This window comes from Euphorbia lathyris, chromosome 10 (assembly GCF_963576675.1).
Source record: "Euphorbia lathyris chromosome 10, ddEupLath1.1, whole genome shotgun sequence".
In the NCBI taxonomy this organism is placed as follows: domain Eukaryota; kingdom Viridiplantae; phylum Streptophyta; class Magnoliopsida; order Malpighiales; family Euphorbiaceae; genus Euphorbia; species Euphorbia lathyris.
The window spans coordinates 62,772,843-62,788,256 of record NC_088919.1 but is presented as its reverse complement, the minus strand read 5'-3'; the positions used below and the strand labels follow the sequence as shown (position 1 = coordinate 62,788,256).

General features: G+C 35.4%; 1 protein-coding gene across 1 annotated transcript; it reads left to right on the top strand.

Moving 5' to 3' along the window:
- The first annotated feature begins 1,899 nt into the window (after window positions 1–1,899).
- Window positions 1,900–8,017, top strand: LOC136209013 (pentatricopeptide repeat-containing protein At2g36240). Its single transcript, XM_066000352.1, has 3 exons — window positions 1,900–3,862; window positions 5,215–5,350; window positions 7,288–8,017. The coding sequence occupies exon 1, from the start codon at window positions 1,928–1,930 to the stop codon at window positions 3,392–3,394; it is 1,467 nt and encodes a 488-aa protein (XP_065856424.1). The 5' UTR covers window positions 1,900–1,927; the 3' UTR covers window positions 3,395–3,862; window positions 5,215–5,350; window positions 7,288–8,017.
- The last annotated feature ends 7,397 nt before the right edge of the window (window positions 8,018–15,414 follow it).

The following is a 15,414-nucleotide window of genomic DNA, read 5'->3' as shown; positions in this document are numbered from 1 at the left end:
AACACGACTTTGACACGAAAGTTTTTGGGTTGGGTTTGGGTTTACTCTTTTTGACACGAACTCGAAATGACACGACACGAACACGATAATTGCCAGGTCTACTTTCCCATAACACCCATAACCTTCCCACTTCCCACAACGCGAATGGCCGCTCCCCCCTTCTCCTTGGTTACGCAAAAAGTTGGCTCCTCCATTAATGATTTCAAGACTTTTGATCTTCCTTTAAATTGCACGAAATCTGCACCATTTCGCCAAATCACAATGAATTTTTCTTTTTCCTCTTTTCATCTCTTGATTCTGCAACTTCCTAATCCTAGAAAACGAAGCCATGGTTCTTTATCTTCATGTTCCTGCTCGTTACTTGGTTTCTTTCTTCTTGTTACCATCAAAGAAATGGTTATTCTACGTTATTTCCATCGTTTTCCCCAGTTTATCATATTGTTACTGTCGCTTTTAAGGGTGAAAGACGCGAAAAATGTAAGTATCTGCTGTTTTTTCTGCGTTTTTTCGTGAATACACTTCGCGTAGTCGATGATTTCGTGAAGATCTGCGAAGAGAAAGAGCCTGAAACGTGACGATCTACTTCGTGAATCGATTAGTTCGCGAAGTCGGCGAGTAGAAAAGTTCATGATTTCCCTCGCAGACTTCGCGAAAGCATCGATATGCGACGTAGATCGTCACGTTTCAGACTTTGCATACCTCGCGAAAACATCGATTAGCGAAGTAAAATCATCTCTTTCCCTGCAAATTTACATTCGCATGCTTCACTAATTCTCATTTCGCGAAGCCAAAATCGTCTTTTTCCCTGCCTAACACGATTAATTTTTTCTGAAGGTGGTTGATTACATAACATCTCTTTCTAGAAGGCGGCGTCCTCGGATGCAGGGAAGATAACTTTCCTTCCTGTAAAGGGAGAAATTTCCCTCAAGATTGACACATTCACTCCTAAAATGGTTGGTTAGGAGAGATTGTGCCAATCTTGGTGTGCACCATAGGACACTTCCATCCCAAAAGGGCTGAACTTCCATTTCTTCCCAAAAGGTATGGACTTCCTCTAGAGAGAGAAATTACTCATCCGCTTCAAAATTGGTACCGGATTAGTTAGGTTCACTTTGAAGTGATTTGTTAGGAATTTATTGTGACAATCTTGTTGTAAAAAAAAAATCTAAAGTCACATGGTCAGTCACGTTAGATAAGTTGTCTAAGACATTTTTTATATGCCTTGTAATTTAGAAATCTAAGCAATTGTGAGATCAGTGACATTCTTCAAATATAGTTTTACATTTTTGATATGCCTCATTGCTTATTTTGATTATTATTTTTTTTACTTTATAAGAGTTTTACGTTACTATAGGATAAATTTCAAGCAATTTATTGTCTGTTTTCGAAGTAGACCTTAGCATGGGCCGGGCTCGGACCGGACCTGTCGGGATTTTGATAAAACCTGATAAGCCCAAACCCACACTAATTAGAGTCGGGCTCGGGCGGGCTCGGGCCTAAAAATGAATCCCAAATCCGTCTGCTCAAGTCCATATCTGTATTAAAAAAATTTAATTAAAATAAAATACTAACTTTTTTTAATAAAAAATAATAAACATAATAGTTAATATGAGGCATTTAAATAAATATTAAATTTATAAATGTATATATAGATAACGGGCCTGGTCCGATGGGTATTTATATAGCCCAAGCTCGCCCATTTTCTAGACGGGCTTATTCGGGCTTGGACCGAGACAGGCCTGACACTAATTTTATGTGTCCAAACCCGGCTAAATGGGTCTGGGCTCGGGACGGACGGACGGGCTCATCGGCCCATGACGAGGTCTATTTCGAAGTTCAGAATTACGAAGAAATACTAATTTACCCTTTATTTTCTTTTTCAGCACCTTGAAAGCGAAGACTCGCTCACCGGCGCTACTTCAAAATAATGTCTTTCAAGAAGAATCTTCCATTGCCCATCCTAAGAAAACTTGATCGGAGTCGGACCCCTTCACCACCGCCGCTTCCACCATTACCTCCTCTACCAGGCCCACCACCTATCCCTCTAATTCCTCTTCCTACTCATACTCTCACCCCTACATCTCACCACTCCCATCTCCTTCACTTCCTCCATACTCACCTCTCTAAAAAGCCTCTTACCCCTCATAACCTCCTCCTCTTTTTGAAATCGAAGCTCCATTACCACCCGCAATTCTCTCACTATGATCTTCTCATCTTCAATTGGGCTTCCAAAATCGACGCATTTCAACATGATCACTCGACTTTTGAATGGATGGCACGAACCCTAGCCATCACTAACCGTCTCTCTGGTCTCAGTTCTCTTCTCTCCTTCATGGCCTCGAATCCCTGCCCCTGTTCTGACGGTATATTTTCTTGCCCTAGAATTGAACCGATTTTTCAATTTGCTTTAAACGCTTACTGTAAGGCAGGCAAATTGGATGATGCATTGATTGCTTTTGAGACTATGAGGAAATTGATTGATGGAAGACCTAATGTAGCTGTTTATAATGTTCTAATTCATGGCTATGTGAAATGTGGTGATCATGATAAGGCTGTTGGGATTTATCATAGATTGTTGAGGGATAGAGTTAAGCCTGATGTGTTTACTTTCAATATCTTGATTAGTAGCTATTGTAAGAACAACATGTTTGATTTGGCTTTGGAGTTGTTTAGAGAGATGAAGGAGAAAGGATGTAGTCCTAATGTGGTTAGTTTTAATACTTTGATTAAGGGGTTTTTTAGAGAGAGGAAGTTTGAGAAAGCAGTTAAGATGGCATATGAGATGAATGACTTAGGTTTTGAGTTTTCAACTGTGACTTGTGAGATTTTGGTTGATGGACTTTGCAGGGAAGGAAGAATCTTAGAGGCTTGTGAAATGTTGATTGATTTTTCGAAACGAAGGGCGTTGCCGAGGAATTTTGATTTCTGTGGACTCGTGGATAAGCTTTGTGAGAGAAGAAATACCAGTGAAGCTTTGGAGTTGTTTGATGAGTTGTGGAGGAATGGGAATGTTCCTACTTTGATTTCTTGTATCACTATGATAGATGGTTTGAGGAAATTGGGGAAAATAGAAGAGGCATATGGGGTGATGGAAAGGATGTTGAAAGAGGGAATGGTTTCTGATATCGTGACGTTTAATTGTCTTGTTCAAGATCTTTGCAATGTGGGAAGAACGGATGATGCCGACAAGTTAAGATTATTGGGTTCTAGTAAGGGTTTAGAACCAGATGAGATGACATATTATACTTTGGTGTATGGATATACAAAAGAAGGGAAGAGGAAGGAAAAGGAAGTGTTAGTAAATGAGATGTTGGATAAGGAATTTATACCTGATCTTGCTACATATAATAGGTTGATGGATGGGTTCTCTAAATCCAGAAATTATCCGAAATAGCATTTGACACTTTCGGGGAAGCCAATGACACCCCAGGACCTTGCTGTTGGCATGAAAAGAGGGGGATGGCACATTCTTCTTTGGCCAAGGCAACAAAGAAAATGAAGAAATGGGCCTATGCGAAAAGGCATTGCCATGAGTTCGAGGAAGGTGACATGGTGATGGTGAAGGTGAAACTTCTGCCACACCAAAGCCGAAGGATTACCACCAAGCTGCATAAGGGGTTAGTCTGTGTAAATCATGTTATCGTGTTGGAAATTGACACCCCTATTCATATCTTTGGTGTTTGTTGGTAATTCGGAATGCACAGTCCTACAAATCAAAGGCCAATCAGACATCCTTATGTTTTCTATCCTCGATTTCTATTTTTATGTTTAGCCATGAGTTCGAGGAAGGTGACATGGTGATGGTGAAGGTGAAATTTCTACCACATCAAAGCTGAAGGATTACCACCAAGCTGCATAAGGGGTTAGTCTCTGTAAATTGTGTTATCGTGTTGGAAATTGACACCCCTACTCATATCTTTGGTGTTTGTTGGTAATTCGGAAGGCACAGTCCTACAAATCAAATGCCGATCACACATTTTTATGTTTTCTACTTGATTTCTATTTTTATGTTTATTTGCAAGTGAATTATGTTAAACTATTGTATGACTTAAATCTTCATAATTTTCTTTTGGCTTAATACATCATTTGCTCCTGAATTTGTCCAAAAAGCTCGATTGCCCCCTGAACTTTCGAAGTGTCCCAATAGCCCCTGAACTTGCATAAGATGTTCTATTAGCCCCCTGAACTTGCATAAGATGTTCTGTTAGCCCCCTGAACTTACGTAAAATGAGGAAGATGTATTGCCCTTAGAATGTTATGACATAATTTACAGAATAGGAAGTTCTTACTTGCTCAATTGTAAAACTTGTCTTGTCTAATATTTGAACCGTATACCCCGACCTTGTTCGTTTTACTTTTTTTGTAAGACGCATACAATAAATCTTCCGCATTTAACTTACTTTTTTTTGCAACAGAGTGACTAATTGATTATATTTTACGCAAGTTCAGGGGGCTAACTAGACATTTTATTCAAGTTCAGGGGCCAATTAAGCTTTTTGACAAGTTTAGGGGGCAAATAATGTATTAAGCCTTTTCAGGTTGTTCCCATTTGTTTTGTAAGCATTTCTCAATAAAGATTCTGGGACTCTAAATGTTTGTCTTCTTCTTTTTGTTTAATCATGTTAGGAATAATTGAAATTACGATAAACGAAAAATAAGCAAACACACAAGAATTGTTAACCCAGTTCCCCACTCGATTAGAATGATTAGGTCTGGGGGCACTACCAAGCCAGGATATTTCACTATAATGAATGAGATACCGATTACAGAGAAATGGGTTACATTTATACTCCTCAAGAAACCCTAACCGTCTGAAACCCTAACAGGCCGAAACCCTAACCCAGTTGGATCGCTGCAGTTGGGCCTATATATATTAGTCTCCAAAAGCCCAACAAATCATGCTCTCTTTCGAGGTTTGATATTCTAGTTGTTACTTGTTGTAATGGTTGTCCAGATTTTCAAAATCTGGAATTGGATTTGAAGGTGTTGAAATGTGAGTTACCATCTTTCATGCATCTTGGTAGACTAAACATTATTAGTTTTGCTTGGGGTTCACTTTCACATGAGTCTGTTTGGTTGCCACAGGATTGGTACTACCTGTAATTGTACTTCTAGTACCAATATCTTGAGGTCGTGTTAGAATTAATTTGTCTCGTCTTAAGGATGTAATTATTTTATTTCATCGTGACTTAATGTGATCACAACTTTATGCAGACTGAAAATCAAGAAACGTGGCAAATGTCTGTTGTCATGCCCTCCAAGTATGGTGCTAATTTTCCATATCCCAAACATCCATCTGTGAGAATAAAAGAGATGCCAAAGAAAGTTGTTGCAGTTGTCGCCTTTTCAGGTTTGCGCTTTATGATACATTTAGAGCTGAACTTACATCATGATTTGTTTATAAGACCATTAAGAAATGTAGATGGCTAGTTATTTTATGACCTATGTTGCATGGAAATGGAAACGGACATGGAGGTGTCCGTTATTTCCAAAAAAGGTAGCTAGGAAACGGTAACAGAAACTCAAATGAAACACAGAAACGCTAATGAAAAAGAGTTTCCGTACAACATAGATGGTGACTTGTTACTTTTATGGTTCATAAACTATAAAACAGTCAGTCCATATCATGGTTGTCAAAACCGGACCGGTCAAACAACCGGAAAAGACAAAGGGTCAAGGGTTTGAGGTTTAACCGGGATCCAACCGGGGTTCAACCGGTATTAAAAAATCATGTGCAAATTATATTTTTATTCATATTTAATTTTATAACATAGTATACTATTAACTATATTCATAAAAATTATACTAATATAATAACATTTATTTAGTATCAAAACATGATATCAAATTAATAAATTTAACATGACAATAAATATAAAAACTAAAGAAAATATATACTTTTAAAATTAATAGTGATTATTTTTTATTAATAACTAACATGTAAATATGCTAATAGGATATGTATTTTATAATTCAACTTAAATTTAAATTTATTAGATTTTTAAAATTTATTTGTATATATTTAAAATCTAAATGCTAATTAAACTGTATTAATATTGAGAGAATATAATAATTTTTTAATGATATTTATCTAAATAGAAAAAATAATACTAAATCATATTTTAATTATTTAAGTTATAACATTATTATTTATTCTTAAATAGTTAATAATAGACATAAGTGAAATGGTAGTGTAGTGGTGAGTATTAGAGTGTATAGACCAAAGGTCCAAGGTTCGAAATCCTACCTTTGTCAAAATTTATATATTTTTTTTAAGTAAACATGTCTAAAAGCAAACCGGACCAAACCACTTAACCGGCATTGGGTCAACCAGTTCATGGTTGAACCGGCCGGTTTGAGCGGGTCTGAACGGTTTTCAAGGATTTAACAACCGGACCACCTCCGGCCCGAAATTGTGACCGGTTCTGGTCGAACCGTGTTGGACCGGCCAGACCGGTCCGGGTTTGATAACCTTGGTCCATATAGTCCAGATGAAGACTTCTTCTGTTGGTTGTGACACACGACATGTGGGTATTCCACACGGCGTGTGGAGTGCATTGACAACGACACACGACGCGGCATATGCCCACACGCCGTGTGACCAAAATCAGGCTAAATTGTCAGTTCATTCAGGTGTGTGAAAGTTGCCATCGTGGAGAAAAATGAACCACACAACGTGTTACATGTTCCACACGCCGTGTGACCCCTAATTCCAGCATTCTTGTGTGAACGATTGAAAGACAAATTCACTTTATTTAATCATTTTCTATCAAATACCACTGTTAAAATTTTAACTAATGACAGACTGTAAAGTTTCATTGACAGTCAAATCCCTCTATCTTAAGATTCACCGTTTTGGTAATTCCTCAAAATCCACCTGCGAAAATCGAAACAAATCAATAACTCAGAAATTCAAAAGCGCGCTAGCCTTGAAATTCAGAAGTTTTTAAAAGCATTAAAAAACTAAGAAACGTTTCTAACTATTTGATTACCTTTGGTGAAACATGTTACCGGTGGGAATGTTGTGAACCATATTGAGTATCCCACTGAACCACTTGGCTTCATATTGGGATATACTGCAGATAGTGGTGTTTGAAAATTATATAAATAATTGTTTCTTAATTATTCTCCTAATGATTCATATTAAATATGATCAGATTTTAGCTTATCCTATGCTTGATAAGCCAATTTTTATTGTGGAATTTGAGTATATGGTCGAAGATAACACATTTTTTTTGATGTAAAACAAAAACTTTATATTGTGGCCTTTTTGACTTTGTGATGTAGATGGGTGTTGACGGCCATCTGACCCGGTCAAAAGTGAGTGACGTCGGGGTAGAAGGTCTGAGCAAAGAGTGACTTTAAAGGATGGTGATGAAAGCAGGAATGAACTGAATCTCACGTCAAAAATGGAGAAAGAGAAACTGAGGGCTTATTAGTAATGTGTGTATTTAATAAGTGTAGATACGTTTTAAAGCTTTGAGATCCAATGTGTTGGATTTGGGTCAAATGGACAATATCTATATGGTATAGAGCCAAGTTATTATAATTGGTATCAGAGACTACTATCCATGTACAATGTGTGGTTCGGGGATGAACCAGGCGGAAGCTGGTGGGCTTGTAACGATTCGGTCAGGAATGGGTGGCGTCGGGGTAGAAGGTTTGAGCAATGAGTAGCCTTAAGGGATGACGATAGGTTCAGGAAAATTGAATCTCATATAAAAAATAGAGAGAGTGAATGAAACTTATTAATAATATGTGTATTCAATATATATAGACGCATTTTAAAACCGTGAAGTCTAAGGCGTTGATTTGGACAAAGCATGTAGACGCGTTTCAAAGCCGTGAGGTTCAAGGTATTGAATTTGAACAAAACGGATATTAGGCTAAGTTGTAACACCATCACTGCTTTGTTTATGTTGTGCATTATCTCCCTAGTCTAGGACAAGGAGGGGGAATGATAGACACATTTTAAATTTAAATGGATATCTAAATGTTTTGATAGCATTATTTTTTAATATATTAAATTATTGATATTTCAGATGGATACGTTAAGCTCTTGAATAATTATTTTGAAACATATTAAACTCCTATTTGATAATCGGATTATGCGTATAATTCAAATTTAGTTTAGGACGCGTGAAACTGTCAAGATGTCATTGTTTCTTTGAAGCAAAACAGTTAAAGTAAATGAATTTGATTGATTTACTTGGATTAGGATAATGTTAGTTTGTGGGTTGATGTAGTAATATTATTATTTTAAGGGCTAACATCACACTCATAGAACAAAATAATCGTTACTTTGTTTGTTTTTATCATCGGATTAATTTTACACTCCATCATCCAATAGTAAAAACAAACAAAGTAAAACTTACTTTGTAAAAAACAAAGTAAGCATAGTTTCCACCGAGAAGGAAATCAATATTAAGTTACATATTAAAATAGTGGCACGACTGATAGTTTTACTTGCAATAAACAAAGTCTTAGTCACAGAACAAAGCCTAAAAAAAACTCTATGCTTTTACCTTTTGTCAAACTTGTATTTTTGGAAATTTTTTTATCCAAACAAAGACTGAGGATTTCGTTTTGCTAAAAAACGAGAATCTTTTAGTTTGACACTATAAAAATAATCATCCAGGAGTTAAAGTTAGTACCATATTTAATATGGAAATAAATTTTTTATTTTCCAAAATCATCATTTTTGAAGTTCTCTTTATTTAAACATTCACTTTCTCTTACCAAATAACACATAAATAACCTCCAAAATTAAAAAATTGAGGGATTAAAGTCGTCGGTTTTAAAATTTTGAGATCGTCTCATTTTAATTTTAAGGTCTTTGTTTTTAATAAAGCGAATAAAAAATCTTGATCCTCGTTTGGATTAGAATCATGTGGTGGAAATTCAAACCATATTAAGGCTTAAATCTAATAAGCCTGGATCTAACGGTGAATGACGAAATTCATTTGATCATTCATGGTCCGGTGAAACTGTCATTTAATTAGTGGATTGTAAAATTAAAAAGAAGCAATTTAACCTCTGCCACAATTATAGCAGTAACAGCACTACCTAATACCACTTATTATGTAATTATTGTTGCATAAATAATTTTAATTTTATATTTCTGTAGTTCTTTTTTTCTCTTGCTGCATTATCGAAAAGAAAATGCTCTTATATAGTCAAAATGTTGAAGGTGTTGTTCCCGACTTCTTTGTAAAGTTTAATATATGTACGCATTCGCCCTCCGGCCGCCGGAACCACCATGGTCACGAGTAGTTTTGGTCTTTCTGTCTTCACAAAATTTAAGATTGTGGTGATTCCGGGCCTCTGTTTTCAAAAAATTTAGCTCGGGTGCTATATTAGTACCCCAAAATTAGCCCAGGTTCCGTTAAGTCGTCTCTAAATCCAAAATTTCAATTTTTTATAGCCTGTTAGGCCATCTCTAAGTCCAAATTTCTTTTTTTTTTTTTTTTTTTTTTTGCCTGTTAGGCCCTCTCTTAAATCTAAATTTCTAAACTTTTACCTATTAGTCCTTCTCTAAATCCGAATTTTTTCTAGTAGACACCGATTTAGTAAAAAAAATTTTTTTTTTTTTACACACCACTATAAAATCGACCCTCCAACCGAACAATCCTATATTCGCCACTGTGCGCATTAATCGTCAAGGTTATGTGATATCTCGGAATATCTGATGTCGATTTCCAAACTCTACAATGAATAATTAAGTGTTCTTTAATTGATTGATGACCATGGAATCCAAAAAACCATTTCATTCAATGTATCTTGAGAGGTAATGGTACACTAAGATTAGGGTTATGCATCGGTTCGGTTTAAATCGTATACCGAATTGAACTAATTAAATTCAGTTTTTCGGTTTTGTTTTTTCAACATTTCGGTTAGATATCGGTTTTAAATTTAAAAGTATTTTGGTATTCGGTTCGGTAAATGTTAAAACTTGAACTACACCGAATTACACATGTTTTACATTCTTTTATAAGTTTACATTCTTTTATATAATAACCCAATATTTATATATTTTGAAAGTATTTCGAGTAAATTACACCAATGGTACCTGAACTTTATCCTAATTCACACTTTAGTACCTAGATTACATTTTGTCTCAAAAATATACCCGAAGTAACGATGACCGGACAATTAAGTATATTTTACCGGTTAATGGCCGGTCAATGCGATTTTGATGAGTAAATTACACTGATGGTACATGAACTTTATCCGAATTCACATTTTGGTACCTAGATTTCATTTTATCCAAAAAATACACTTCAAGTAAAGATGACTCAACATTTTAGTATATTTGACCGATCAGTGATTGATCAACCCGAGTTTGACCATTTTAAATTAAAAATTGAGACCAATCATATACTGAATTAACATAAAATTATAATACTGTCATTTAGCTCATAAATGACAATATTATAATTTTATATTAATTGAGTGTATGGTGAGTCCCAATGTTTAGTTCATGTTACCCGGTCACTAACCGATCAAATGAACTAAACCTTTCAGTCACCTTTACTTATGTTATGTTTTTAGGATAAAATAAAATCCAGGTACCGAAGTGTGAATTATGGTAAAGTTTGGATACCATTAATGTAATTAACTCATGAAACTCGCGTTGACCGGTCATAACCGGTAAAAATATACTAAATTGTCTGGTTATCGTTACTTCAGGTATATTTTTGGGACAAAATGTAATCTAGGTACCAAAGTGTAAACTATGTAAAGTTCAGGTACCATTGGTGTAGTTTACCTAAAGTATTTCAATTTTTTTATTGATGTAAATTTGATGAGAAATATAGTGTTTTTATTTGTTATTTTTAACTTAATTCGGTTTGTTCAGGTCAAACCGAACATAATATTTTGGTTCAGTTTTATTTCAGTTTTACCTATTATTCGGTTCGGTATCGGTATCAATTATTTTTATCATTTCGGTATTCGGGTTTTTCGGTTCTATTCAATTTTGAACCGGTGCACATCCCTACTCAAGCCGGTCATGACAATTTATAAGCCTTAGACAAATAAGAGATAAGTGTCATTTTAATAATAAAAAAAAAATATACATAAAAGTTTATAATATATTCCAAATAAATGCGAAACAAATTTTAGATCTGAAATTTTATATTATTGGATCTCTTTTAAGCCTGAATGCTATTAACACATTTATAATAAAAAAAATTAAGCAAAAGCATAATTAAGTCCTTAAATTTTACATGTTTTAAAGATCAAACACATGATCAATTATTTTTCCACATTGAGCTTTTGATCATTGATTCTGTTATGGATTCGGTGCTTATTGAACTTTTTTATTGAGTTTGGACGACATGCATTGTTAGAGCGATTCGACCTATCGACGTGGACAAATAAAAATAACAGTTTATTGATTAGGATAGATAGAGAGTAAAAAGTAAAAAGAAATTATAGAAATCAATTTCCAGTAGGTTCTTCCAAGCGCGATCTTCTCTTCTCCCATTTTGCGATCTTCAACATTAATATTGCTAAATTGATCTTTTCATTTCCCAAACTCGATGAAAAAGTTAAATAAGGACCAAATCCATAACAAAACCAATGATTAATAACTCAGTGTGGAAAAATAATTGATCAAGAACTTAATCTTTAAAACAGATAAAATGTAGGGGTTTAATTATGCTTTTTTTTGCCAAAAATTTACTACATATACATATCGAAAAAATAATTTTAGGCCTTTTCAGCCCCGAGTTCTAGGCAGTTGTATTTCTTATCTATGTCAATGGCTGATCCTAACAACACTAAACATCTGTAGATAAGTGGTGATCCAATAATAAGTGGTTTAATATTGAATTACTAAGACTAAGACTCGTTTGTTTGTTGGAAAATCTTGGATACGGAAAAAAAAAATTATTAGAAAATAAAATATTTTCTAGTGTTTTTGCCACAAACTCGAAAAAAAGAAAGGAGTGTTGAATAATTGTTGTTTTCAAAAGGACAAGAGAAATGTAGTAGAGTTATAAAAGGTTCAGAAAAATGTTTTACTCTTTAAAAAAACATTCACTTTCTTCATATATTTTCCGATTGATTAATTTAAAAAATTTCATTGATTTATTTAAAAAAAAACACCAAAAAATAAAAAAATATATATTTTTCAACAAACAAACCGATCGTAATACCATAAATCTTATTCATATCCACCTTAATAAGCTAATTTGAATAAGTAATGGAAATTTGACATGGACTAGGATAGAAAGTGACAAATTAAGGTTGATGTTTCTTATTTTTGTCTTATGTTTTCTTTTTTCTTAACCGTCTGCTTAGATGAAGGTTTCACAAGGTTCATTAAAGGGAGGGGAGGGGATGAGAGATTATTTAGAGAACCTACAGATCCCATCAATTTGGTGGGACAGAAATTGAGGTTATTTCAAGGTTTTTGAACCTCCATTTAACCCTCATTTAAATTTAAACTTCTTCCCAAGCAAGGTTAGGAAAATAACCTCCCTTTAATGAACCTCCTCTAACCCCCAAACAAGCAGAGCTAAGGATGGATATTGAAGAATCCTCTCCACCTCCTCCATCTCCTTCAACCTCCATTGAAGAACCTCCGAAACTCTATTCATCGAAGATTGTTCGAGCTCCATCCTTAAGTCCTAGGAAGACGTCAATCATCAAGTTTTTGGCAATTGCAAGGTAATCATTGAGTTGTCTTCTCCATCCTAACTCTTTACACATGAGCTTTATTGTTTGAATTGCAATGTTGGAACTTATTGCATGATTTAAGTGTGAGGAGGAGGGTAGAGAAACTTATAAAAAAAATTGTATTAAATTTTCAAATTTTTGTTGCGTCGTGTCTAGTTTAGTTTAGCGTTTTTGGGTTTTATTTATGCTTTATTTATGTTTTTGCATATTTAGGACCTAAAACCGAAAACTTCCTTCGAAGCTAAACTTCGTTATTTGTTTCTAGGGACTGAGAACTGAATCTAAAATTGCATTACAACTAGTTTAAGTGTAGGACTCAATCCTTGTATCTGTAAGCGCATGAGCTAAAGATTGCATTTAGACCCTACTTTTGAAGAAATGCTAAAATCAGTACTTAGGTAGATAACTTAAGGATTGAAGGCATGTGATATTGAACCCGAGCTTGGGGAGAACTAATAAACACAAAATTGAAACCCAAAGAATTGTAAGTTGAATTTGAGCCTAAGAGCGAACATCAAAAAGCTATTTTTCTTGACATTTTTGTGTGAATGCTTTGACTTGTGGAAGATTATAGATTTTGCACCTAATACTGAGTTGAACCTTCATGCAATGATTTGAGATGGTAAACAATGAATAAGCCTTATTAGAACCGACCTTTTCTTTACCTTATTTTCTCTTTTTCATCTACTCTAGGAAGCCCCTTTGAACCTGTATTTTGTAGCTTGTAGTTTTTCTTTCGTTCTAACCCAATTTTTACAAACTATCACTTAGTTTGTTATCTAACCCGAGTTTTTGCAAAGCTCACATCGAGTCTTTGTTTTCTTCTAGCGCTTTCTCTTTGTTTATGGCATTATAGTAGCAAGCCAAAAGGCTAAGAGGCGAATGAGCATCACTAATAAAAAGAAAAAGAAAAGAGACAAACAAAAAGGGGAGAACTTTATTCCCCAGTTTTTAAAATCATAACGTCTCAGAAAAAAATAAAGAAATAAAAAGCTCAATCACTTCATATTTGCTAAAGTCATTCTAAACTTTGTTTTTCTAGCGCTAGAACTCTTAACCTATTGTTGTACCTTTAACCCTTTTCTAACCACATTACAACCCCAATTCGAGGCTGTTTTTGATATCATCGGAGTGATGTAGCATAGTAGAGGAACTTGGATGAACGTGCAAAGTTAACGTAATCCTAAGCAAGAACATAAGCCGAGAATAAACACTTTAGCCACTAAAATTGTGTGAATTGAGTGAACTACCCATGGTGAGGTGTTTTACTTAGCTATCCCCTTAAGCTCGTTTAATTGAACATGTATCCTTTTCTTAAGAATATGACCTGTGATAATTGAAATGCGGCTTTTGGATATCGTGTCTCTACTTTGTACTTCCGAATGCATGTAATTACAGATGCTCGAAATTGTGTCAAGCACCTAGTCAAACCAGGAGGTTTTCTAGCTTGCTTGTGATTGCAGGTTTAGTTTTTTAGTTTACTTGGGGACAAGTAAAGTTTTAAGTGCGAGGAGGTTTGATAGGGGTCAAAAACTCCTATCTTTGGGTACGGTTTTAGGACAGTTTTTAGTTTACTTTTTGCTAATAAGCGAGCAATTCTCGCATTTATATGCATTTGTGTGTTAGTTAGAATTTGTATATGTTTTATTTACTTTTGTGGTTTAGGCTCGTTTTCTGATCATTTTTAGGCAAATATGGCCAAACTAGCATGTATGTTAACTTTCGATTATCTTTTATGGCTAATTGATCTGCCAAAAGTCGCACCAAACAGAGTGTTTACTCAAAACAAGCGATTGGTGGGTCAATTTAGCCTCTGAACTAATGTCGTTTGGAGTTTGCGTGCATGTGCAGGTCAAAACAGGAACGAGTCCCGGCGAAAATCGCGTCGCGGGAACACCCGATAGTCACGCAGGGCGTCTGGGCATGTCGCTCATCGAAAACTGGCCTTTTTAGGCCAATTCGGCGAGCTGGCACTGCCAGTGCGGTGAGCTGGAAGTAGCCATCTCGGCCGAGCTGGCCTTCAGAGGCCTGCTCGGGCAAGCTGGCTCACCCAGCTCGGCGAGCTGACCTGCGGGAATCAGTCTTTTAACTAATTCCCGGCCCCACGATGCCACGATTGACCCCACGTCTTTCCACCTGCAAAAGGAAACGAATTAGGTCAGAACGAGGGCCCGAACCGCAACTATAAATAGAACTCTTAGTTTCAATTTGTAAAATATCCTTCATTAATTGTAAAAACCCTAACCTTCATCTTGATCATCACATGACCTACTTGCACACATTCTGTCATAACTTTCTCTATATGAATCCAAATTTCCTGATTCTTGAACCTACTGAAACTAGACATATATGGGTAGAACATATCCAAAATTCACATTAATATCACTTCTGCACAATATATGGCATGAAAAATGATTCTGTCCTGTTTCCAGCCAAGAAACAGACTACCCAGCTTTGCATCTACCATAATGCACTCAACCTAGCTCACACTAAGCACAATGAATTGCCAAATCCTTTTACAGACATATACTTCAAGTAGTTAGGAACACTTTTGTATAAAGAAACTTTCTCCAATTCGGACTCTAAGATCCTCAAAATGCTACATCAACATGGCTGCCTCACATGACATTCAATTTCGAGGCAGTCATGATCCATCTAGGTTTTATTCCTCTATATATGGAATTAAAGTCCCATATTTTACAGAGGGTTTCATAACACATATAGGAACAT

What these genes read in the sequence shown, in the direction of transcription:
- LOC136209013 (XM_066000352.1), top strand. Translation starts at nt 1,928, where the DNA reads ATGTCTTTCAAGAAGAATCTTCCATTGCCCATCCTAAGAAAACTTGAT.